The sequence below is a fragment of the Caretta caretta genome, chromosome 5 (assembly GCF_965140235.1).
Source record: "Caretta caretta isolate rCarCar2 chromosome 5, rCarCar1.hap1, whole genome shotgun sequence".
Taxonomy (NCBI): Eukaryota; Metazoa; Chordata; order Testudines; family Cheloniidae; genus Caretta; species Caretta caretta.
The window spans coordinates 41773622-41800054 of record NC_134210.1 but is presented as its reverse complement, the minus strand read 5'-3'; the positions used below and the strand labels follow the sequence as shown (position 1 = coordinate 41800054).

Sequence of the window (26433 nt, the reverse complement as noted above, 5' to 3'; positions counted from 1 at the left end):
ACAATCTTTGGAGCAATTGAGACAGGATGAGAATGAGAGTTAAAGGAGAACACCTTGTTCAAAGCTCCACAAGAACCATTGTTAAGAGTGGAAGCTGAACTGAAGGAGGAAAACCAACTATTGTCTGCACTCATCAACAATTTTCTGGTAGCAGGGCTGGGTAAGTTTTTACTTTAATTTCAAAACCTACATTAAGAGCACATAAAACAGTGAAATTTGAAGGAATTTAAAATTAAAAGACACTTTTTGGACAATTTTAATTTGTAGTCAACTTAATACACAAATAAGATAGTCCCATGATAGCTGATTAGTACTTGTGGAGAGAAAATTATTTGGTCAAGAACCTTTAGAGTACACATTTATTGACGTATTTTGAAACAATTCCTAATAAGTTTGATATTATCCACGCATAATATCTCCCTGTACATCTCGGGCACAGATGCTTAAAAACACACACACATGCACATGTATAACTTGTTCTGATAAATAACAACTGAGGGCTTTTCTTAACTACTGGGGTAAGTTGACCTAAGTTACGCTACTCCAGCTATCTGAATAACGTAGCTGGAGTCGGCATAGCTTAGGTCAACTTACCCCAGTGTCTTCACTGCGCTGCGTTGACAGGAGATGCTCTCCTCCGGTCGACTTATCTTACTCTTCTCGGGGAGCTGGAGTACTGGAGTCAACTAGAGAGTGCTCTGCCATCGATTTAGCAGGTCTTCTCTAGACCTGCTAAATCAACACATGCTGCATCGATTGCAGCAGGTTGATCTCCCCGGTAGTGAAGACAAGCCCTAAGGCTAAGATTTAGTCACAGGTGTTTTTAGTAAAAGTCATGTACAATAAACAAAAATTCAGGGACTCTGGCTTGTCCATGACTTCTATTATAAATACCCCTGACTAAATCTTAGCTGATTTTAGGGCACTGCTGCTCTGGGGAGCTCCCAGGGGCCACTGCTCTCAGGAGTTCTGGATGCCTCTGCTCTATGGGGTCCCAGGGTCCAACAGCTAGCCTCTGCTCTGGCAGCAGGGGCTAACTGTTTCTGGTCACCCCCAGGGCCGCTGCTCCAGCCACCTCTAGGGCAGCCCTCAGGACTGCTGCTGCTCCAGTGGTCTCCATGGCCACTGCTTGGGCAGTCTCAGGGACAGCTGCTACTCGGGTGGTCCCCAGGGCCAGCTGCCTGGCGTTTGAGCAGTGGCTAGTGCGGCTAGCCCCAGGGCGACTCCAGCAGCAGCTGGTACAGCTGGGGTCAGTCGCACTGGCTGCTGCAGAACTCTCAGAGGTCATGGAATCTGACTTCTGCATCCTCCGTGACAGATTTGGAGCCTTAATGATCTGGTTTACTGGAGATATGAATACTCTTCAGATATTTCTTTCTACTTGATAGGAACAGGATTCAACAGATGACTAACAGGCCTTTAATATTTAGCCCATATATTTCTCAATAGGGACCACTACAGCTTAACATTTCAGTTACAAGATAAACTTCCAGAGTTCATATTTAATAGTTTTTAGCTAGAAAACCTGTAAAATTTTGTCACAAATGAAGTGGATTAATTATACACCTACATTATCTTGCTACTTTTTACAACATGCTATTATCTCTGACCACATCACATTCTCAGCGGTTCTCAAACTTCATTGCACTGTGACCCCTTCTCACAACAAAAATTACTAGACGACCACAGCAGGGGGAACTGAAGCCTGAGCCCACTTAAGCCCCGCCGCCCGAGGTGAGGAGCCAAAGCCGAAGCCCAAGGGCTTCAGCCCCAGGTGGAGGGCCTGTAACCTGAGCCCTGCCGCCCAAGGCTGAAGCCTTCTGTCTTCGGCCCTGGATGGCGGGGATCTGGCTTCAACACTGGGTTCCAGCAACTCTAATGCCAGCCATGGAGACCACATTAAAACATGGTCACGACCCCTTTGGGGTTCTGACCCACAGTTTGAGAGAGGCTGAGCTGAATTCACTCTCTATGGTGAATCAAATAGTAAACTATTACATCAGAAAGACATCAGCAAAGTTACAAATCCCATGATTTAAACACAGCCATCTTATTTTTGTATGTGGGAACAACAAAAGCCCACACGAAATTAATACAAATTATATAATTACCCTAACACAATTCCTGCAGTAAATCAAACATTTAATTCAACTGTTGGATGAAAAATTAAGAAATGTGCTTATCACTGAAGTTAATCAATTAATTCTTAGGGGGAGGGAGAATCAAATTTTTAAACTACAGCAATTCAAATATATGTAACTTTCAGCATAGTAAAAAGCAATGCTAAAGATGAGCAGTTAAACATCTTATTGTAAATTTCAAATCAGGAAAAATTTGCATGTTGCTTACCTGCGGCTAGTTGTTTTCTTCTCAGTTTCTGGTTCTTCTTTAAACGGTAGCTTAACATTTTCATTTTTATCTTTTCTCAACTTCTTAGCTATGCGTTCTTTCACTTGATATTTCTCGTCACTATCCATTTCACCTTCTTCTTTATCGCTACTGTCATCCTCCTCCTCTTCTTCCTAAGTTGATTTAAACAGACAGCTTTAATTTTAGCTCTATTTTACTAGAGGATTTTTTAAGTTGGGAACAACTTCTCCGCAAGAGAGCGGATATGATTACATTTATAATTTATATGCCCATATATGCTAATATTTTGTAATTGCCTCAAAATATGAACTATGTAAACCGAGGAACATATCCTCTATATCTTTCAGAGGTACCTTAGAAGATGAACCAGTAGTATCAACAAAGGACATACATTTTTCAGAGCTACAGTCACAAATACAGGTATTTAAATATTAAATAACTCCACACTATTTAATATCCTAAATCATTTATTCTTAAACTGTGGTCTGTGGACCCCTTGGGATCTGTCTGAAACCAGGGTATCTTAACTGATTCCAGATTCTAAACTTTATTAAAAGACAAATTAAATATTTTCTTAATATTAATTTTCCATGTAAACAATTACTGTGTATTACATAACACAGGATTTTTATACAATCCTGAATGGAAGGGGAGGTGGTTCTATATATCCACAGTGCTTCTTTGCACAGTATGAAAACGCATATCTGTGATGCAAGTGTCACACTGGCATGTTGCAAATATAAACAATTACTTTTTATAAATATTATAAATTTTTATACATAAAAAGAAAAAGAGTACTTGTGGCACCTTAGACTAACAAATTTATTTGAGCATAAGCTTTTGTGAGCTACAGCTCACTTCATTGGATGCATGCAGTGGAAAATACAGTGGGGAGATTTTATGTACACAGAGAACATGAAACAATGGGTTACCATAGACACTGTAACAACAGTAAGCAGGTAAGGTGAGCTACTATCAGCAGGAGAGGAAAATAAAACCTTTTGTAGTGATGACGAAGGTGGGCCATTTCCAGCAGTTGACAAGAATGTCTGAGGAACAGTTGGTGGGGAGGGCAGAAATAAACATGGGGAAATAGTTTTACTTTGCGTAATGACCCATCCACTCCCACTCTCTATTCAAGCCTAAGTTAATTGTATCCAGTTTGCAAATTAATTCCAATTCAGCAGTCTCTCGTTGGAGTCTGTTTCTGAAGTTTTTTTTGTTGAAGTATTGCCACTTTTAGGACTGAAATCGAGTGACCAGAGAGATTGAAGTGTTCTCCAACTGCTTTTTGAATGTTATAATTCTTGACGTCTGATTTGTGTCCATTGATTCTTTTACGTAGAGACTGTCCAGTTTGGCCAATGTACATGGCAGAGGGGCATTGCTGGCACATGATGGCATATATCACATTGGCAGATGTGCAGGTGAACGAGCCTCTGATAGTGTGGCTGATGTGATTAGGCCCTATGATGGTGTCCCCTGAATAGATATGTGGACATAGTTGGCAATGGGCTTTGTTGCAAGGATAGGTTCCTGGGTTAGTGGTTTTGTAGTGTAGTTGCCGGTGAGTATTTGCTTCAGGTTGGGGGGCTGTCTGTAGGCAAGGACTGGCCTGTCTCCCAAGATCTATGAGAGTGATGGGTCGTCCTTCAGGACAGGTTGCAGATCTTTGATGATGCACTGGAGAGGTTTTAGTTGGGGGCAGAAGGTGATGGCTAGTGGCGTTCCGTTATTTCCTTTGTTGGGCCTGTCCTGTAGTAGGTAGCTTCTGGGTACTCTTCTGGCTCTCTCAATCTGTGTCTTCACTTCAGCAGGTGGGTACTGTAGTTGTAAGAATGCTTGATAAGAGATCTTACAGGTGTTTGTCTCTGCCTGAGGGGTTGGAGCAAATGTGGTTGTATCATAGAGCTTGACTGTAGACGATGGATCGTGTGGTGTGGTCAGGATAAAAGCTGGAGGCATGTAGGTAAGTATAGCGGTCAGTAGGTTTCCCGTATAGGGTGGTGTTTATGTGACCATCGCTTATTAGCACCATAGTGTCCAGGAAGTGGATCTGTTGTGTGGACTGGTCCAGGCTGAGGTTGATGGTGGGATGGAAGTTGTTGATATCATAGTGGAATTCCTCAAGGGCTTCTTTTCCATGGGTCCAGATGATGAAGATGTCATCAGTTAGCACGAGTAGGGGCATTAGGGGATGAGAGCTGAGCAAGCATTGTTCTAAGCCCGCCATAAAAATGTCGGCGTACTGTGGGGCCATGCAGGTACCCATAGCAGTGCCACTGATTTGAAGGTATACATTGTCCCCAAATGTGAAATAGTTATGGGTGAGGACAAAGTCAAAGTTCAGCCACTAGGTTTGCCGTGACATTATCGGAGATACTGTTCCTGACGGCTTGTAGTCAATCTTTGTGTGGAATGTTGGTGTAGAGGGCTTCTACAACCATAGTGACTAGGATGGTGTTTTCAGGAAGATCACCAATGGATTGTAGTTTCCTCAGGATGTCAGTTTTGTCTCAAAGATAGCTAGGAGTGCTGGTAGCGTAGGGCCTGAGGAGGGAGTCTACATAGCCAGACAATCCTGCTATTAGGGTGCCAATGCCTGAGATGGGGCATCCAGGATTTCCAGGTTTATGGATCTTGGGTAGCAGATAGAATACCCCTGCTCAGGGTTCTAGGGGTTTGTTATATATGTTAATGAAAATGATGTACCTGCTTCTCTGGAGATACCTCTAACAGGATTCTCACTTTGATGTCTCAACTTTCTATTTTAAGACCAGATTAAAAGATAACTCCATGCAGGTCATGTGGCTGGTAGTTCCACCTATCATGAGCTGGCCAAAAATGAACAAGTATCTCTGTACCCTCTTCAGTTTCATGGAGGGCTTGACATTTTTCAAAGCTCCCATTAAAAAACGTGTGTCATGGGATACTGATCCTGACAAAAGCTCCTTTTGAACTACCTGATTCCTCTGAACTTAAGTTTCTTAAATTCAAGGTCATTTTCCTAGTGGCTGTGGCTTTGGTTTGAAGAGTGACTAAGCTACAGGCCCAATGACTGACCCATCTTATAATAAATTTACAAAAATATAGTGATGTTTCAAACTCATTTGAGATTCCTCCCCATAATTATGTTGGAAGTCCACCTTAATGGGCCTGCTATCCTGCCAACTTTCCCCACATACATGCATGCTCATCCCAGGAACACCTTCATAAGCATGTCATGTCATCATACGGTCGTGGGGGTTCTATTTGGAGTGCAGTAAAAGGCTTGGAAAGTGCTCCCAACTTTTTTCCTTTTGTTAACAATTTTCTGGGTATTGCGGTTATCACAAGGATCCAAGTGGATCTCTCTTTTTTTTTTTTTGATATGACCTGGCTGGCCTGAAGCTGGAAAGCCACGTCAAGGCTGCTGTTATTGCCTATCTCAGAGGTATTTTTCTTTCAGATATCTGCAAAGCTGTGACAGGATCCTTTCTCCATACATTTATAAAGCATTATTGTTTGGATTTGGCCTCCAGAAGGGAATCACGTTTTGGACTCAGTACTTGGATTTACCAAGAACAAATCAGCTTGATTTTCTTCTTTGACAAGGTAACTGGTTTGGTCGATAGGAGGAAAGCAGTAGACATAATATACCATAATATACATGACATTCTGATAAATAATCTGGAGAAATGTGGGATCGCCAGAACTACTATTAAGTGGATACATAACTGGTTAAACAACTGCAAACAGAGTAACTATTAATGGAATGATGTCAGAATGGAGGAAGGTCTCAAGGGGGCTCCACAGGGATCTGTTCTGGGTCCAGTGTTGTTTAACATCTTTATTAATGACCTAGATGTAGGTAGAGCATACTGATCAAGTTTGGAGGATAGAGCTAAAATTCAGAGGGATCTTGAGAAATTGGAGAACTGGGGTACAGATAATAAAATGAAATTCAACGAAGACAAATGCAAGGTGCTACACTTAGGAAAGAAAACCCAAATGCACAAATACAGAATGGGGGGGAAACTGGCTTGGCAGCATCATTGCTGAGAAGGAGTTGTGGTGGATCACAGCCTCAACATGAGTCAGCAATGAGATGGTGTTGCCAAAAAAAAAAAGGCAAATGCAATTTTAGGTTGCATTAACAGTGGCATAGCATGTAAGTCACAGGAAGTGATAGTACTGCTCAACTCAGCACTGGTTACGCCTCTGGAGTACTGTGTCCAGTTTTGGTCAGCAATGTATAGAAAGGACATAGAGAAACTGGAAGGGAGGCGGGGGGGGCATAATACTGGTCTTCAAATATTTGAAAGGCTGCCATTAAAAAAAAAATGGATAAAAGTTGTTCTCTTGCCACAGAGGGCAGGACAAGAGGCAATGATTTCAAATTACAGCACAGCAGATTTAGATTAAATCACAGGGGAAAACTTCCCAACTGTAAGAACAGTAGGACAATGGAACAGACTGCCTCGGGAGGTTCTGGAAGCTTCTTCACTGGAGGTTTTCAAAAGGAGGCTGGATAGCCATCTGTATTGGATGGTTTAGACATAACAAATCCTGCCTCTTGGTTAGACTAGTTGACCCTTATGGTCCCTTCTAACCCTATGATTCTATTCTGGAACCTTTTCCAAAAGGAGTGGGGGAGTTCAGCCTCCCCTAAGAAGGTATGCTGTATGGATGGATGTTCCTTAAGTTGAAGCTGGTCAAATACTGTTTGTGCAAAGTTTTTCTACTTCCATCTGGTTCCTGCTCAAACTGAGGGCCAAGTCATGGCAAGAGAGTATGAGAGCCTAAGACCAGTCACTCATACCATATGTAATTGTGTGGGCTGGAGCAGACTGTACAGAGCTACTATCTTCTGCTGCCCATGAAAGCTTCTCCAACCCATCTGCCAGCATTGTTATGTTGGGGCAATTATACTCTACCAAGCCTATACCTGGCACATGATTTTTTCCCTGCCTGGAGTCTCAAAGTCACAATTTGCTCTAGGGACAGTGCAATAATATGCTGCCCCTGGCACAAAGACTCAGGCAAAGCCACACTTCAACCAAAAAGTTTTATTCTCCATAATAAAATGTAGGAAGGAGCTTTTTTGCAGTTAAAAAACCTCCATGTTCCATTGTTGGCTCTGGACTGTATTATTTCTGTTCATTGCAGTTTGTTTACCTTAAGGATATTCCTCAAGTTTCTGGTTCTCAGAAGTGAGAATCCTCATAGATGCAGTGTAGTTGTAGCCATGATGGATGGCATTTTTAGTAAAGGAAAAGTTACTTGAAATTCTGTTTCTATAAATACATCTTTCCACTCAGATTCTCACACACCTCAGTGGCTGGAGATTTTTCATTTGTGGTATTTGTTCTATTACATAATTTTTTTTCTGAGGAATTTTTTTTCTTCTTGACTGATTTATAACTTTAGAGGAACGTTGTCTACCACTAAGTTGCTGTCAGAAATGTTCAGGCAGCAGTCTATGCAGAATGTGGGAGGTGGTGTGTGGCAGGTCAAGGTCACACTCTACCCTGCTGAATCTTTAGAGTATTACCTCACCCTTAAGAGCAATAATTCACATGAAATATAGAATGAGTATCTACAATGAGTCAAAACTTTGTTTGCGGAAGAAGTGCCACTCACCTTGTCTGAATCCCTCACTTCATTTGCTTTTTCACTAGGGGGGGAAAAAAGAGAGACAATCCACATAAGATAGTAGCTCCTTCTCTAAAGCACTCTGAATCTGTTGATAAGAGTCATATTTAAAAACAGTACAGCAGTATCTTAATCACGAATTCACTTAGGTTATATATTTAAAACTATACCAGAGTTCCCCCCCCATCTAGCCACTTTCACCATGCTCATCACTATAATGTCAGTTGATTATATTTTCCCACCATTTGATTGTCACACCCACTAGCTAGAAGAGTTTGAAAAATGTGGGACAGACCAGTAAGAAAACACAATGCTACCATGTAAGGGGTAAATTCAGTTAGTGAGCACTGTGATAGGGTGCTGGGCAAAGGGTTGCTGATTCAGCCCTCCGTCACACCAGCTCCTCTTTAGGGGGATAAATTAGAGCTGGCTGGAGATAACCTAGCCCTAATTGGGGAAGCAGAGATAGCTGCTGCCTAATTAGCCTGGGGCTGTATAAAAGCCTCAGGGGAAGGAAGCCAGAGGAAGAGCAGAAAGAAAGGGAAAAGGCAGGGAGTGGAAACAGGGAGGTAGCTCTTCCCTCCCTCCTGCCTGCAGATGGTGAAGGGCTAACTGTATGTGGTGAAACTGTGGTGGGAACAAGCCTGTGAATAAATTGCACCAGTGGATACTAACCCTAGGGTCTCAGAGTGACTTTGTGGACTTAGCAGAGGCAGGAGCCAAGGGAGAACTGCCACACTCTGCTACAGCACATTTCAAGACCTCCAAACCAAACAGCAATGTATGCATTTTCTGCGAATCTGGAGGACTTTGTGCTCTTAAACCAAGCAATTCTGGCCCAAGTGAAGAGCACAACAGGCAAGTGGAGGGAAGATGGTGTGGGTATAACCCAGGGGTAGGCAACCTATGGCACGCATGCCAAAGGTGGCATGTGAGTTGATTTTCAGTGGCACTCACACTGCCTGGGTCCTGGCCACCAGTCCCAGGGGCTCTGCTGTCGACCTGGGGTACCGGCCGCTGGCCCGCTGTCGACCTGAGGTACCGGCCGCTGGCCCGCTGCCAGCTAGGGTTCCGTCCACCAGCCCCGCTCAGCCCGCTGCTGACCCCGGGTCCCGGCCATCGGTCCCAGGGGCTCCGCTGCTGGCCTGAGGTACCGGCCGCTGGCCCCCAGCTAGCCGGGGTTCTATCTGCCAGCCCTGCTCAGCCTGCTGACGATCCCAGGTGCAGACCACTTGGCCGGGGGGCTCTGCTGCTGTTCTGGGGTCCCATCTGGCCCACTGGCCCAGCCTGTGGCAGTGAGGGGTGCAGATAGGGGCAAGAGGGGGCACAGCTCAGCACTCCCACCTTAAAAATTGTTCCAGCACCACTGTACTGGGATATTTAAGTCCTGATTTGCTGCTTACACCACTTTCATGTCACGTGGAACAGCGCACTGCATTTGATGTTGAGATTAGAATGTACATACAAGAACTGGAATCAGAATTTTCTGACAGATTTCAAGATTTCCAGCGATTTGGCCCAATGCTTTCTTTTCTAATTAAACCTGAAAAGTTCAACGAAAGCAACTTGGATTTGTCTGTATTTCGAAATGCAGCTCATTCAGTTAAAAAGCTCAGAATTGTGGGCATCAAACTTTGGAGATCTGCGGAGTACACTTAAAGCTACCAAGAGAGATCATGGGGCCTCTGTTCTGACCTGCAGGACATCCCTGCCAGTGAAATTTAACTGTCTGAAGAAAATTGTGTTTGCAATGCTTTCAGCATTTGGATCCACATACCTGTGTGAACAGGTATTTTCACACATGAAAACTGTCCTCTGTCCCTCTCGGAGCCGGCTAACAACTGATCACTCAGAAGCCTGTGTGCAGCTTAGAGTATCCAAATACGTGCCAGACATTGAAAAACTCAGCAAGGAAAAGCAAGGGCAAGGATCACACTAAACTGATAATATCTGCATTTTAGTTTAATTTTAAATGAAGCTTCTTAAACATTTTTAAAACTTTATTTACTTTACATACAACAATAGATTAGTTATATATTATAGACTTATAGAAAGACCTTCTAAAAACATTAAAATGTATTACTGCATGCAAAACCTTAAATTAGAATGAATAAACGAAGACTCGGCACACCACTTCTGAAAAGTTGCTGACCCCTGGTATAACCCTTTAGAGAAATTATGGTGGTCCTAGAGACCACTTTGGACAAAGATGAAGTAGCAGGATACCTCATCTACACTTACTTTGAATAAGCATGAAAAGAGGTAGCTCCTGAAAGCAATAATGGCAGTCAAAAGAATTCTACTGAAAACATAAAAAAGCAAAACTATGTCATCTGTTGATTTTTGGACTAGTGGGTATACTAGAATGAAATGTAAAAACAAAAAACCCAAACTTCCTTTATCCATACTAGTAAGATGGACATCTATGATCTCACATATAAACCATTCCTGGACTTGTAGCGTGAGTAGTTGGCATCTAGGGCAGCCTTCTCTCTAATTGCACATTTTATGGGATTTATTGGGATTTAGGGGAGGAGAACAGCGACAATCTGTTGTTCTTCCTGTGATTCTTATCTATTTTCTTTCCCTTCTCTATTACTCCCTATTCTTAAACTCTTTAGTCTCCAACCAATCTTTACCATTCATCTACAAATAAATAAATTTATTATTGACTGATGGGCAATCTTGCACAGATCAGGCATTAATAGATATTTTTACTAATCATATATAATCTCCCAATATCTGGTTTTCTAAACTGTAAACATGTATTATAATATGAGCATTCAGTGCAATTTCTTTAAAGAAATCCCAAAGGCCAAGACTTGATGAAGTGCGCCAAGCCAACAAGAAGGTTCTTTCCCAGCCCTCTCTCATCATGTCTCTGGTGATGGGAAACATTTTGGCACACCAACAATGACTTGAATTTAATGACAAAATAGTTTTATTCATGAAACCCTGTATGGGGAGAACTGTTACTCAGAAAAAGCAATGGATAAAATGAAAGTGCCTGGTGCCAATGAGATCTAACATATTGAAACTGAAGCAGTTCTGTAGATTAAAACTATTGTATTCACCTTTTAACAGCAGGAACTGAGCTTAGATGTGGATCATCCTTCAGCAAGTCATGACTGCTTTTACTTTTTCCCTTCATGCTCTATAAAAATATAAACAAATAAAATAAAAGTTACACAACCGTATTTAGGAGAGTGGGAAGTGAAGAGAGGGGACTCTGGTAAAAATTGTAATTTATTTCCTGTTAATTTTAGCCCAAGAAGTAAGGGAGAGAGAAGCAAAAAGGGAGTTATTGTGAGATCACTCTTCCTTTCAAGGGGACTGGCTAGTTGAGTCTACAAATTTAATAGCTCTTTCAGCACTAAAAATGCTATTAAATCTAAAAAATTACATCATAACAGTTTCAGAGAAACAGTCCCACTGCCATCAACACAATACAATAGAAAAGTGGGATACCCCAGCTGGTGTAGACAAACTTGGGTAACCAGACAGGTAAGAAAGTCTGTCATCTCTCCATGCCAATTCAGACAGTTGCCACTTATAGCAGCACTATCCATCACTAGAACAGACAGACAGAGATTAAACTCCTCAGAGTGTAGCATGCAGGAACCATCTACTGAAGGTAGTATCCATAAAACCTGACAGAGCAAATCGAAAGATCTGACTACACGCCCAGGTCCTTATATACAAAGGTTCAAGTAGGAAAGCATTCCCTTCTCAACCGAAGAGACAGCCGTGAATGTGAACTAAGGTTTGACAGACAGTGGAGCCTTTATTCAGCATATAATTTCTGAAATGTAGTACTTTAAGGACTCAATATCCGCTGCTTGAAGCCTCAGGAAGGTGCCACTGAGCCCATCCTCAATGAAGAAAAGAACGTCAGAAAGGTCACATCTGAAGATTTAACTTTTTATCCTGAATTAATCCCTGTCGACGCCCTCAACTTTGTATGATGTGGAAGTCAGACTTTTTTTTACCCATTTAGCTATGTGAAAAGTTATTTGTTCCAACAAGTCCCTTCTTCTTAGGGCATGGCTAAACTTGCAGATGTAGAGTGCTGTGAGTTAAACCAGCCCTCGGAGAGTGCAATAGGGAAAGCACTACAGTGTGTTCACACAGTCAGCTGCAAGTGCACTGCCGTGGCCACATTTGCGGCACTTGCAGCGACATTGGGAGTGGTGCATTATGGGCACCTATCCCACAGAGCACCTCTTCCCATTCTGGAGCTGTGGCTTGTGGGAAGGGGATGTGGGGCATTCTGGGTCCTGTCCCAATGCCCCGTGATGCATCCCAGCAATCCCTGTGCTTCTGTCCACATTTGGCACCTTCTTTCAATGTTTTTTGTACTGTGCTTTCTGTCTTCCCTTTTGGTCTGCAGTAATGGATCCCGATGTGCTGAGGAATATGCTGATGGGTCTCGCCAGCACGTCACGTTTGGCAGTCGAGTTACTCCTTAAGCTACAAACTGACAGCGAGGAGTCCAACGATATCGACTCATGTAACACATATGACACGAGATTGCTTGTGGCATTCATGGACATGCTCACCACCGTGGAACGCCACTTTTGGGCTTGGGAAACAAGCACTGAGTGGTGGGATCACATTGTCCTGCAAGTCTGGGATGATGAGCAGCAGCTGCAGAACTTTTGGATGAGAAAAGCCACTTTCATGGGACCGTGTGATGAGCTTGCCCCCATCCTGCGGAAATGAGATTGAGAGCTGCCCTGCCGGTGGAGAAGCGGGTGGTTATTGCAATCTGGAAGCTGGCAACTCCAGACAGCTACTGATCTGTTGCTAACCAGTTTGGAGTGGGAAAGTCGATCACTGGAATTGTGTTGATGCTAGTTTACAGGGCCATCAATCGCATCCCGCTCAGAAGAACTGTGACTCTGGGTAATGTGCATGACATTGTGGCTGGCTTTGCACAAATGGGTTTCCCTAACTGCGGAGGGGCAATAGATGTGATGCATATTCCAATTCTGGCACCAGCCCACTTAGCCTCTGAGTACATTAATCGGAAGGGGTATTTCTCGATGGTTCTCCAGGTGCTTGTGGATCACTGTGGGCGTTTCATTGACATTAACGCAGGCTGGCCTGGAAAGGTGCATGATGAACGCATCTTTCAGAACATGGCCTGTTCAGGAAGCTGCAAGCCAGGACTGTTTTCCAGGACCAGAAGTTCACCACAGGGGAAGTCAAAATGCCCATTGTGATCCTTGGAGACCTCGCTTACCCTTTAATGCCGTGGCTCATAAAACCCTACACCGGGAGCCTTGACAGTAGCAAAGAGCGGTTCAACAACAGGCTGAGCCAGTGCAGAATGACTGTGGAGCGTGCTTTTGGCAGTTTAAAGGGCTGCTGGCGCTCTCTGTATAGGAAGCTGGACCTGGCCAATGACAACATCCCTGCGCTTATATCCGCGTGCTATACCCTCCATAACATTTGTGATGGGAAGGGTGAAAGATTCACTCAGGCATGGAACTCGGAGGTTCAACACCTGGAGGCTGAATCTGAACAGCCAGAGAGCAGGGCTATTAGAGGGGCCCAGCACGGAGCTGCAAGGATCAGGGATGCCTTGAGAGAGCAATTTGAGGCCGAAAGCCTCCAGTAATATTTGGTGCCCTGCATGGGAGTGAAGTACAGTGGTTCCAATGTTAGTAGGAATCTGTGCTTGCTACACTGACTTGCAGTGCCTGTTGCTTTCCCGGGCTAAGGTATCTTTTACTTAATACAATAAAAGAAGTTTTCAAAGCCAAAAAAGCCATTTATTTAAAATATAATTCATTTACTGAAAAGAAACACAACTGCTTGGGAAACAGAAAGGGCAAGGGGGTGGGGTGGGTAACAGTTCAATCACAGATTTGCGTATGTCCTGTTCTCATACTCAGCCTTCCTGTCTGGAGTGCTGTGCAAGAAGTGCTGCACTTCAGGCTGGCTATACTGCATGGTGATGGGGTTTCATTCTCCTTTCACTCCTGCACTTTTTGATTTTCATTAAGGGACTGCTGCAAGACTTCATGCAGCATGTCTTCTTTGCTTTTACGTGGCCTCTTCCTAATTCGTTGGAGTCTTTTGGCCGGTGATAACACAGACGGCTGAGATCTCAAGGTTGCATCTGTAAAGGCAAAATGCAACACCTAACAGAGGCAGCATTGTTCACACCAGACAGAGCAATGATTCACCCGTACTTAAAGACGAACACAGTCTAACAATAGCATAATTTGCCCTTCCCAAAGCAAGCTCACATAACCCACAGGAGCCCCAAAATGGTGAGTAAGCACAGGGTCGAGGGGAACTGATTCTTTCACAGCCGTACTGTCCTCTGCGGTTCTGTGCCTAGGGACAGCCAACAGCTGCAGGGGGCCCCACACTGAACACTGTCCCCACATTTTCCACAGGAGTTCATCCTGGAAGATATCTCGCTGCTGAGAGTTACCTCGGAAGCAAGGGAGGGTCTTCTACTACAATGCGGCTTCTGCCCTGGCCAATATGCAGCTTGCCTGTGTGCAGCAATGGTCCCCCCGCCTCTCACGGCACAGTGGCATGGACTTGTTAGCCTGACTGGGACGAAGAGCACAGTAGCGCTTCCAAGGAACCTGCGCAAGTGCATTGCACCGGTTCTGGATGAGACCTCTGTAGAGGTCACTGAAGTCGATTACTGTGATGTGAGAGAGCACATCAACGCGCTATTCTGCATCTCGGCATGCATGCAGCCCTAACCCTCCTCGCCCCAAAAGCCCGCACCGAATAGCTTCCTTCCCAAAATAAAAGCCATTTACCGCGCACCTCCTCTGGTGTTTGTCCTTCCCCAAGCACCAGCCGCTGCGACTGGCTACCTTCCTCCTGGCTTGAGAACAGCTCCTGGCTGCATGCATCTAGGGATGCCGGGGTGTCTTCCTCCTCCTCAGCACCCTCGCTCCCACTTTCCTCCTCCTGCCTTGTTGAACTGGGCTCTGAAATGTCCATGGTGGTACTCTTTCATTCATGCATCATCACATCAATGCGGTACCCAGACCTCAGGGTGCTAGTCGGGACACCTGGCCATCATGAGTAGACTAGTAAAAACTCCAGCCTGAGACTCTGCTCTGTCCGAGACCCTGCTCTGTCCTCCCTTCCTATGTTCATCCCCCACTATTTTCCTCCTATCTTATCTCTCTCAGCTTCTCACACAATCATTAAACCTACCGTACCACACAGTACTAGCACAATGAGATGAGACTGCTCATCCAGCACTGACAAGCCTGAGAAAAACCTGTAAGGAGATTGATCTGACCAGACAAGACAGATGACATCCCAGACCAGGAAAGTGAGCCTGAGTCCACAGGAACAACTGTTCTAGTGCCGGGTCAGAGTGCCATGCCTGACCAGGTGGTTGGTATCCTGACAATCAATAAAACCCATATTTCCCTCATCTTTATTATACTCTCTCTTTTTCCTCCTTGTATCTGTTTTGTCAAAGGCAGAGAAGATGACTGACATTCACACCTCAGAAGTGAACAACAAACTAATCCTTTCTTCCCCACCAAGAAGGACTGCCTGACAAAATGAGATCCAAATTGATACTTTTTCAGAGAGAGATGCGGACTTAAACAGGTTTTGATTTAGTTTGTTCTGCATAAGCATTCAATTTCAATTCCAAAATATCTATGACTTTTTCTGATTCTTCTTCTCTTACATATCCTGATCAATAAACTTCCGAACTTTGGCATGAATTTTCTAGTGTGCTTGCCATGGTACTAAGCAGACTGAGGCCTCAGTACTGAAAACCCCGAACCACATTTAACTGTTTGGTATTATACACGGTGACAGGGTCATGTTAACATCTTGACTCTCTGGGCACATATATTCCATCAAAATTAATACAAAACAGTCTCTTCAACAGTCTACCTTTTTATTCTCTTGAGTTGAAGCCAACAGGACCCACACTATCTGGCTACCAAATCAGTTAGCAGAATAGCCCTACATCTGCATGCAGTATCTTAGAACCTGACATCCTGCCACGCTCAGCTCGGACCTCAATTTTCTTAAGGACTCCAGCTAGCAGGATGCCATGAACCACAGGTCTCGGAACCTGGGTCTGCTGGGTTCATGGGAGTGGCCACGCTCCAACTCGCCACCTGGCAGACGGCTGACAATTGCTTACCTGGGACCCATGATGCTCAGCCCCAATTTGACGCTCCACCCATGAGGTCCTATTGGTGAGTGCTGGCTGACCTACTTAAGCCAGCAGCAGGAACAGAAAACTGTCCGAACAACAGGGTTCCACCATGTTCTAGACTGTGCTCTTTGTGCTTCCTGCTCCCCGAGCTTGATTTCCTGGCATCCTGACCTAGCATGACTCCTTGCATCTGACTTATGGTTCTGATCTTCATTTTGTCTCCTGTCTCTTACCCCCTGGTACCTCAACCCAGCCTGACTCTGGTTCCTGACTCGTGGTTCAGATCTCCAGTTTGTTTCCTGCTCCCTTTCCCCCGGTATCCTGAGCCAGCCGATACTTGACTCCCATCTCATGACTGCAGACTCTGGCTCTGAATACTAGGTCTGGTTGCCCATGATTCAGCCAAGACAAAGGGGCAGAGAAAGAAAGTTATGTGGCTAGACCTAACTACCAAAAGTGAAAGAATGCCCATTTCTCTGCTATGGTGATGCAGAGCTAGAGAAAATCACCTATTTAATAGGTAGGCAACCAGGTCTATATGTGGCGTTTTCCCTCATTTACAAATAAAGAAGAATGCTAACTAGTGCAACTCTCATTCCTTCTCACTAGATGTAGTCCAGCTCAGCCAGTCTGAATACATACGATGAAGGAGCAGTAGTCACTAAAGACAGGCATCAGCCCTGAGTGAAGGAAAGGATGATGATGTTGAAAACAGTGACAATGAGGGGAAAAGGAGGGAGAATTTCGGAAGAATGAGGAGATCAGTTTGGAACATTTTAAGCTTAAACTGATGGCAAGTCATCCAGGTGGAGGTGTCAAAGAGACAGTCTGAGATGAAAGATGAAATGGAAAAATATAGATCAGGAATGTAAAAGTTGATACGTGAGTTGTCAATATAGTGATGATAGCTGAGTTTCTATAAGTGGTAAGACCCACCAAAAAGAGAGACGAGGATAGGACTTAGAACATAACCCTAAGGAACACGATCCTCAGAATGGCAGAAAGGAGGATGGGGACTCGCCAAATGTGCAAAAGGACGAACCAGAGAGGTAAGAGGAAAACCAGTGAAGACAGTATTGTAAAACCCAAGGGAGGGTAGGCCTTTGTGAATAAAGCTATGATCAGCAAGATGAAAACACAGAGAAGTCAAAGGATGAAGATGTAGTAGAGGCCCTGAGATTTGGCCAAGAAGAGATCATTAGTGATCCTGAGGAGAGCAGTTTTAGATGAGTGGAAAGGGTGGAAGCTAGATTGGTGGGAGAGGAGGAGGAGGATGTAGGAGAGGAACTTGAGGCAATGGTTAATTTAGCTATCCACATTTGAAAATATTACCCGAGGTTTTCAGAAATACACTGCTCTTTTTGGATAATGTCCCTTTTGACTCTTTGACCTCCCTGGCACAAAGCCAACAGATCAGTGTATCCAAGCAGCGTACATCATAACGGACAGTTACAGTGACACAAAACTTTTTTTTTTAAATCTTATTTAGGTGGCAAAGTCAAGCACTTGAAAGTCAGGAGAAACCTGAATTATGGTACCAGTGTAACCTTAATTCTGCCTACTTCTGCATATTCATCATGATATAGCCTTTAATTACATGATCACATACTGTTTTTTCCATAGGCTCCATGCCTCATTCAGTGCACAGGATAGATGCACAAAGGGACAGAATTGCAGTTAAATAGACATCCACAAAAGTGGCATTTCCTAACTTTTGAATTTTTCATTTTGCATGCTAAACAACTTTTTGAAAGCTAAACAACTTTCTTTTAACACAGTTTACACCCACACCGTATATATGGGCTTTGAATGGCAGAACCACTAATATGCTATGAAGTATAACAATACTGTGTTTAAAGAAAGAAACAACAAAACAATTGTAAAAGTGAGAAAACTAAAATCATATTCAAAATTACACAAGACAAAAAAATAATTTATATAAAAGATTTAAAAGACTGCAACATCGGAGAATAGAATGCTACAAACTAAGTATGCAGCTCCTCCCTACCCCTAAATTGTTATTGATCAAATCTAGAAAAACTACAAAATGAACAACTTTCAAGGTTTCAAACTGATATACTATAAAACAATGATGCCAAAAGAAAAACAGTAAGAATAAGAGAAGGAGAGATACAAGTAATTGGGAACTGTACCTGACTAACTCTGTTGACTTCCACTTCCTCCTCTTCAGCTTCCTCTCCAAATGAAAGCAAATTAAAATTTCTTTAAAAAACAAAACGAAAAATACATTTTGATCCAGTGACATTTTGAATATGCAAACAATAAATATGAAATTTCAAAATTCCAATAAATAAAATGCCAGTTATTTACTGGATGTTATCTCATTTAAACCATTAGCTACGTGTTTGCTACTTCACCTCCATTAAACAAAGGTATTTTTAGTTGCTTATAACATTGCCAGACTTCAACTTTTTGGGCAAAAATTTTGCATTCCATTCTGCCTCAAGCTGATTTCTTTCTTTTTTTTTTTTGGGGGGGGGGGGGGGGGAAGAAGGCAGGAGGAGTAGTTGGGTGTCAATTTCAGCTAAAATCATCCAGACATTTCCGAGAAAGAGAATAGGGAAATAAGCATTGTTTTGCTCATGTTACAAAAATTCTTACAACTATTTTATTGAGAGGCTCTAGCACTTCTTGCTTTAAAGAAGGAGCTAAATATCTAACAGGGGGTTGGTTGTCCTAGTGTCAAGAGCGAAATTCACCCAAATTTGGCCAAGTTATATGCTTCTGAAACGATTGTAGTTTGCACAATTGCTCCTCCTGGCTCCAAGAGGCCAATGTGGTGCAAGGCACAGGAACGGAGAGCAGGGAGACTGCTTATACCTAGGCATCTAGGAGGAGAAGCCAACTGATAAAAATGGGATAAGGAAAAGAGGGGGGGGAGGAAAGAGACAGTTACTCACCCTGAGCAGTAATTGGAGTTCTTCAAGATGTGTCCCCCTATGGGTGCTCTGCTTCAGATGCGCATGCACTCTCTGGGCCTTTCATCAGATTTTCTCGATAGCAGTGCCTGTTTGGCCCGCATATGTGCCCTACTATGTGGGTGAACTTCCCCCTCAGTTCCTTCTTTACCACAAAGTCCTACCAGGGAGAAGGCAGGCAGGTAGTGGAGCACCCATAGGGACACACATCTTGAAGAACCCCAGTTACTGCACAAGGTGAGAAACCCCTCCTTCTTCTTCAAGTAACGTCCCTATGTGTTCTTCACTTCAGGTGACTCCTCAGCAGTATCGCCAGAGGAAGGAAGGATCTTCAGAGCAGAATCCAATACTGAAGACAAAACTGGACTGCCAACTGCCACATCTGATCTAGAGGCATGAAGCAAAGTATGTACTGAAATCCAGGTTTCAGCTCTGCAAATGTCAGCAACTGGAACATCCTTTAGTAATGCCATAGACATAGATTGCAACATTGTAGAATGGGCTGGCAACTTAGAATGTTGGCAGAGTCATAACATGAAATAATACACCCAGAGATCCATCACGAGAGACTTTGGGTGGAGCCTGTGGATCCTTTAGATCTGTCCACAATCAAAACAGTCTTGGAGACTTTCAAAATGGTTGGTCCTGTCTAGATAGAAGGCTAATGCCCTTCTGGCATCCAAGGTATGGAAAGCAGCTTTCTGTCTGGAGTGATGTGATTTTGCGGGCAATGGTAAATGAATGGTCTGATTAAGATGAAATTCAGAGGACATTTAGAGTAGAAACTTGGGATGTGACCATAACGAAACCTGTTTCTTGAAGAACACTGCGGGGCAGGGCAGGGGAGGGGAGATCTGCCATTGAAACCCTCAATTCTCCCACTTTCTGGGCAGAAGTGATGGTAACCAAGAAAGCTGTTTTCATGGGCAAGTGGAATAGCGAATATGTAGCTCAAAGGGGTCTGTCATAAGGCAATTAAGGACACATTCAAGTCCCATACCGGGGTAGGTTCCTTAACGCATAGATAACTATTCAAATCTTTAAGAAATCTTGAAGTTGTGGTGAAAAATCGTCCACAGACTAGTGAAAGGCTGTTACTGCTGCCAAGTGAACCTTGACAGAACTCATAACAATACCTGATCTTTTTAATTCTAACAGATAATCCAGGGTGGTGGAAAGAAAAGCATGGTCAATGGTCACTTGCCAACAGATACACCATAGGTTAAATTTCTTCCATTTCTGAAGGTAAGTACTTCTCATAGATGTTTTTCTGCTATTTAAAAACCTGTTGTACCTCTTAAGTGGGAAGTCTCTATCCCGAGAACCATCTAGGAGCCTTGCTTGAGGTCAGAAAACTTCCAAATTGGTGTGAAGTGGCTGTCGAGGGGCACCCTGAGACAACAGGTGGCAAGCAACTGGAAATCTCAGCAGTGGATGAGAAGTGAAGTGAACTGAATCAGGTAAGAGTACCAACCTGCCTTGGCCAAGTCAGTGCAATCAAAATGACCTAGTCCTTGTCCTGCTTGACCTTTTTGAGAACTTTCAAGATCAATGGCATTGGTTGGCAAGCATAAAGAAGACTCCTGGCCCATGGAATAAGAAAGTCATTTCCCAGTGACTGAGACACGACTCTCTCTCCCCTTCCCCCACAGAGCAAAACTTCCTGCACTTTGCATTGGCAGCAGTGGCAAAAAGATCCACTTCTGGAAATCCCTAGGTTAGAAATATGCTGTGGAGCATTTGTGAATCCATCTTCCAGTCATAACTCTGAGAGAAGTTTCTGTGAAGGTGATCAGCTGTGATGTTCTGTATACCCGAGAGGTAAGAGGCTGAGAAGCTATCAGGTTCGTTACATGCTAATTTCAGAACTTTGTCTCCTTGGCACAGAGTTGGGGGGAGCATGGTCCCTTATGTCGATTGATGTAAAACATGCAGGACACAATGTCTGTCATGATCTTGACTAATTTGGCTTTGTTCGGTGAAAGAAAATGGGAGCAAGCATTCCTGACTGCCCTCAACTCCTGAATGTTGATATGCAGGAGACTCTCATAGGAAGACCACTTGCCCTGGATGACGTGTGGACCAAGATCCACTCCCCATCCCAACAGGGATCTGTCTGAAGTGATAATGGTGGTCAGAGGAGGTTGAAAGAAGAGAACTCCCCAAACAGACTTTGGAGGAGTTCTTCCACCAATTGAGCAAGTCCAGAATCCAAAGGGGAAGAGAGACCTATTTGTGAAGTCTGTGCTTGTTTGGTATGTAGACTGTCTTGAGCCACCCCTGAAATACTGAAGATGCAATCTGACATGTTGGGTCATGCAGACACACACCCCCAAATGGCCCAACTGCTGAAGACAATTCGCTGCTGAAGTCTGAGGGCTTACTTGACTCTTTGTACTAAGATTCTGTAGATTCGCAAACCTGTCGAGGCTCCTATAAATTCTATCCATTGAACCAAGATCAAAACAGACTTTTCATGGTTAATCTGGAGGTCTCAGGTATGAAACAAAGACCTCATCATTTGTACTGCCAATGGACTACACGATAGGATCAGCCCCTGACTAGCTAATCATTGAGAAAAAGGAAGACAGTTATGCCTACACAATGTAGATGGGTGGCTTGGACTGCCATGACCTTTGAGAATATGCTTGTGACAGACGAGAGGCCAAAAGGGAGCAGTTGGTATTGAAAGTAGTCGTGGTTGAGGTTGACTATAAACCAAAGAAACTTCTTGTGAGAGGGGTGAATTTCAATGTGGAAATAAGTGTCTTGAAGGTAAAGAGTCACAAACCAATCCCTGAAATCTAGAGGGGGAATAATAGCTGTCAGGATCACCATTCTGAATTTACGTTATTTCATGCAGTTGTTGAGACATCTGACATCTAATATTGGTCTCCATCCTCCATTCTTTTTGGGGACCAGAAAATACTTGGAACAGAACCTTTCCTCCCCGTGCTGAACTGGAAGTGGTTCTATAACCCCTAAGCATAGGACAGAGACAACCTCCTGACTCAGCAACTAATTGTGAGATGGGTCTCTGAAAAGAGACAGGAAAAGGGGATGGGAGGTGAAATGGATTGGAATAACCAAGATGGTACAATCCCCAACCCCCCTGTGTTGGATGTTGTTGTCTCCTATGCAGATCCAAACTACAAAAAGGGGGGTATCCAAAGTGGGGAAGGAAGATGGGACATTGCGGAGATAGATTTATTTGGAGCAGGTGGTTCAGACTCTTGACGAGGCCATCAAAGCTAATGTTTGGATGTCGCAGATGGCTAAAATGAAGAGGAGGTAGTAGCAGGCTTTTTCTTGGAATATCTCAGCATCTTGGTCAGAGCATCAATTGATCTACAGAAAGCAGAGAAGTGAATTGAGCAAGATCTTTGTGATGTCTGGAACCTGCTAAATTTTTTTTATTTGCAAGATATATTTCAAGGGATCTAAGTGTGGCCACTGAGTCCTTCAAAGTGTGAAGGCAATCATCAGTGACTCCAAAAAACAATGTGTGACCATCAAAAGGGAAGTCCTCTACAGTGCTCTGTAACTCCCTAGGAAAGCCTGACAACTGCAGCCAAGAAGCTCAGCCCATAACAATCACAACAGAAATGGACCAGGCTGTTGTATCAACTGCACCTATGAAGGCTTGCAGCAACATCTTTGGCAGAAGCTGACCCTCATGTATGATAGCCTTAAAATTGCTTGTGGTGCTCTTCTTGCAAATGGTCAATAAAAGTGTTAAACTTGTTAGAATTCAAATAGTCATATTCTGACATGAGCGCTTGATGGTTTGCTATTCTGGACTGTAGCACTGTGGAGGAATAACTCCTGCAACCGAATAGATCTAGTCACTTCTGGTCCTTGTTATAGGGAGTATATTTTGTATTGTGTTGTCTACCACATACATTCATTGCATCCATGACCAGTGAATTTGGTGTTGGATGTGAGAATAAGAACTCTGAATCCTTGGTTGGCACACAGTATTTCTTGTTGGCACTTTTACAAGTGTGTGTGTGTGAGGGGAGAGGGGGGGCGGCATAGCTGGAGTCTGCCAGATTGTCTTGGCAAGCTCTAGTAAAGCTTCATTAATAGGGAGTGCCACATGAGAAGCTGGTGTGTGTAAAATGTCCAGTTTATGATGGGAGTCCTGGGCTTCCTCAAGCAGGATTTGAAAAGTATCTGCGATATACTTCATCAGCTTCTGGAAATCTCTAAACTCATCTGCCAAGGACTGTGGTAGACACATTACTACCTCATCTGGCAATAATGAAGAGATACACATATGAGGTGTAATACCTTTGTGAGCTCTTGCTTCTTTTTCCTCAAACGTCTCCTCTCTGGGTTCTGGCTGGAGAGGAGGAAGTGAAGGCACAAGACAGTGTATGTCTATGTTTCCTGAGAGGACTCAGTATCCTTAGAATCATAGAATCATAGAATATCAGGGTTGGAAGGGACCCCAGAAGGTCATCTAGTCCAACCCCCTGCTCGAAGCAGGACCAATTCCCAGTTAAATCATCCCAGCCAGGGCTTTGTCAAGCCTGACCTTAAAAACCTCTAAGGAAGGAGATTCTACCACCTCCCTAGGTAACGCATTCCAGTGTTTCACCACCCTCTTAGTGAAAAAGTTTTTCCTAATATCCCATCTAAACCTCCCCCACTGCAGCTTGAGACCATTACTCCTCGTTCTGTCATCTGCTACCACTGAGAACAGTCTAGAGCCATCCTCTTTGGAACCCCCTTTCAGGTAGTTGAAAGCAGCTATCAAATCCCCCCTCATTCTTCTCTTCTGCAGGCTAAACAATCCCAGCTCCCTCAGTCTCTCCTCATAACTCATGTGTTCCAGACCCCTAATCATTTTTGTTGCCCTTCGCTGGACTCTCTCCAATTTATCCACATCCTTCTTGAAGTGTGGGGCCCAAAACTGGACACAGTACTCCAGATGAGGCCTCACCAATGTCGAATAGAGGGGAACGATCACGTCCCTCGATCTGCTCGCTATGCCCCTACTTATACATCCCAAAATGCCATTGGCCTTCTTGGCAACAAGGGCACACTGCTGACTCATATCCAGCTTCTCGTCCACTGTCACCCCTAGGTCCTTTTCCGCAGAACTGCTGCCTAGCCATTCGGTCCCTAGTCTGTAGCTGTGCATTGGGTTCTTCCGTCCTAAGTGCAGGACCCTGCACTTATCCTTATTGAACCTCATCAGATTTCTTTTGGCCCAATCCTCCAATTGTCTAGGTCCTTCTGTATCCTATCCCTCCCCTCCAGCATATCTACCACTCCTCCCAGTTTAGTATCATCCGCAAATTTGCTGAGAGTGCAATCCACACCATCCTCCAGATCATTTATGAAGATATTGAACAAAACCGGCCCCAGGACTGACCCTTGGGGCACTCCACTTGATACCGGCTGCCAACTAGACATGGAGCCATTGATAACTACCCGTTGAGCCCGACAATCTAGCCAGCTTTCTACCCACCTTATAGTGCATTCTTCCAGCCCATACTTCCTTAACTTGCTGACAAGAATACTGTGGGAGACCGTGTCAAAAGCTTTGCTAAAGTCAAGAAACAATACATCCACTGCTTTCCCTTCATCCACAGAACCAGTAATCTCATCATAAAAGGCGATTAGATTAGTCAGGCATGACCTTCCCTTGGTGAATCCATGCTGGCTGTTCCTGATCACTTTCCTCTCATGCAAGTGCTTCAGGATTGATTCTTTGAGGACCTGCTCATGATTTTTCCAGGGACTGAGGTGAGGCTGACTGGCCTGTAGTTCCCAGGATCCTCCTTCTTCCCTTTTTTAAAGATTGGCACTACATTAGCCTTTTTCCAGTCATCCGGGACTTCCCCCGTTCGCCACGAGTTTTTAAAGATAATGGCCAATGGCTCTGCAATCACAGCCGCCAATTCCTTCAGCACTCTCGGATGCAACTCGTCCGGCCCCATGGACTTGTGCACGTCCAGCTTTTCTAAATAGTCCCTAACCACCTCTATCTCCACAGAGGGCTGGCCATCTCTTCCCCATTTTGCGATGCCCAGCGCAGCAGTCTGGGAGCTGACTTTGTTAGTGAAAACAGAGGCAAAACTGTTGTCAATACAGGGCCCAGGGATCCTAGTGAGATCACTGAACGGGAGCACAGGGCATGAGAGGAGGCATCCATGGTTTATCACCCCAGGTTGTCAAAGGTCAGTGTTGCCTATCCTCCCCTTTTTCTGTATGTGAAGGAGAATAATGACTCAGAGGAGACAGGAGATCTGTAAAGAGAGATCTGTGAGTCGGAGGAGTCATCCTCAACATAGTAATCCTGAACATAGTCCAGGGGAAGTGATAATTGTTCAATCTGAGTGGTCAAAGTTGGAGAAACCAGAGAAGAAGTGTTGAGACTGTAACCTAGTAGACTTTGGTACCAAGAGATGTGCGGTCCTGGTAAGTAATAGAGGTGCTGGCTCCTTCAATACCAGGAGGACTCTTGAGTATTGAAATTCCTGCTATAGTGGGGGAAAATAAGCGGGAGCCATGCAGAGTCCTGTGGAAGTCAGCCTTGGTAGGTACATTGGTAATATGAGTTGGTGCAGCCAGTCCTGTGTGCACAGAACAAGAATGTCCTGACTCAGAGGCAAAAGGTCTGAGGCACTGGGATAGGTACAGAAGGATCTGATGACATCAACCTCTTTAAAGTGGAATGTCCACTAAAATGGGCATAGTCACTGGAAGTAGAAGAGGTATTCACTATTGTGCCTTTCTTAGCAATATCATGGCTCTTGGAAGCAGGTTCCTTCTTTGTGGTTCCAGAAGTACTTGGCGCCTCAGTAGCGCTCCCTTTGCGGCCTGAGGTCCCCAGTGACCAAGACTTCCTGGAAGGAGATCTAGCGCTCCTGCCAATATGTGTGGACTTAAGAGTGTGGGACTTTTGGTACTGCTGTGACAAGTGACAATGCTGGATCTCCCACTGCTGTGACAAGTGACAATGCTGAGGCTCACAGTGACCAGAATCCAGAGGTAGACAGGGGACCCCACCATATCCCAGAAACAAAAACCAAGTCCAAAATAATCCCTCAAATGGGGAACAACAACAACATGTCTAAACTAAACTAAGCATACTCGGTTAGCTCAGTATACAAAGTGAAACTAAGACGGCATGCTAAACGCTTCATCTCAGGATGAAGACAGTTGAGAATGCATTGAAGGCGATTTTTCCCTGCAGCCCAATATAACCTCACTACGAGGCACAGCGACATGCAGGGTGCATGAGCAGGCCAAAAGGGGACTTCTACCACAAATCTCTGATCATAGGGTCGGGGGAGCATGAGCACC

General features: G+C 44.2%; 1 protein-coding gene and 1 long non-coding RNA gene across 3 annotated transcripts in view; both read right to left on the bottom strand.

Moving 5' to 3' along the window:
- Nucleotides 1-26433, bottom strand: part of CWC27 (CWC27 spliceosome associated cyclophilin) — a 237114-nt gene that overhangs the window by 186881 nt on the left and 23800 nt on the right. For both annotated transcript variants that reach the window (XM_048850911.2, XM_048850912.2), the window contains exons 7-10: nt 18328-18397; nt 11079-11158; nt 7993-8026; nt 2350-2522 (exon numbers count right to left, since the gene is read on the bottom strand). In XM_048850911.2, coding sequence (XP_048706868.1) covers nt 2350-2522; nt 7993-8026; nt 11079-11158; nt 18328-18397 — 357 coding nt within the window. The remainder of the gene's footprint in view (nt 1-2349; nt 2523-7992; nt 8027-11078; nt 11159-18327; nt 18398-26433) is intronic.
- Nucleotides 13760-15140, bottom strand: LOC142072125 (uncharacterized). The gene is made up of 2 exons (XR_012668423.1): nt 14803-15140; nt 13760-14131 (listed from the first exon to the last, which is right to left on the bottom strand). It is a non-coding gene; the product is annotated as an uncharacterized LOC142072125 (long non-coding RNA).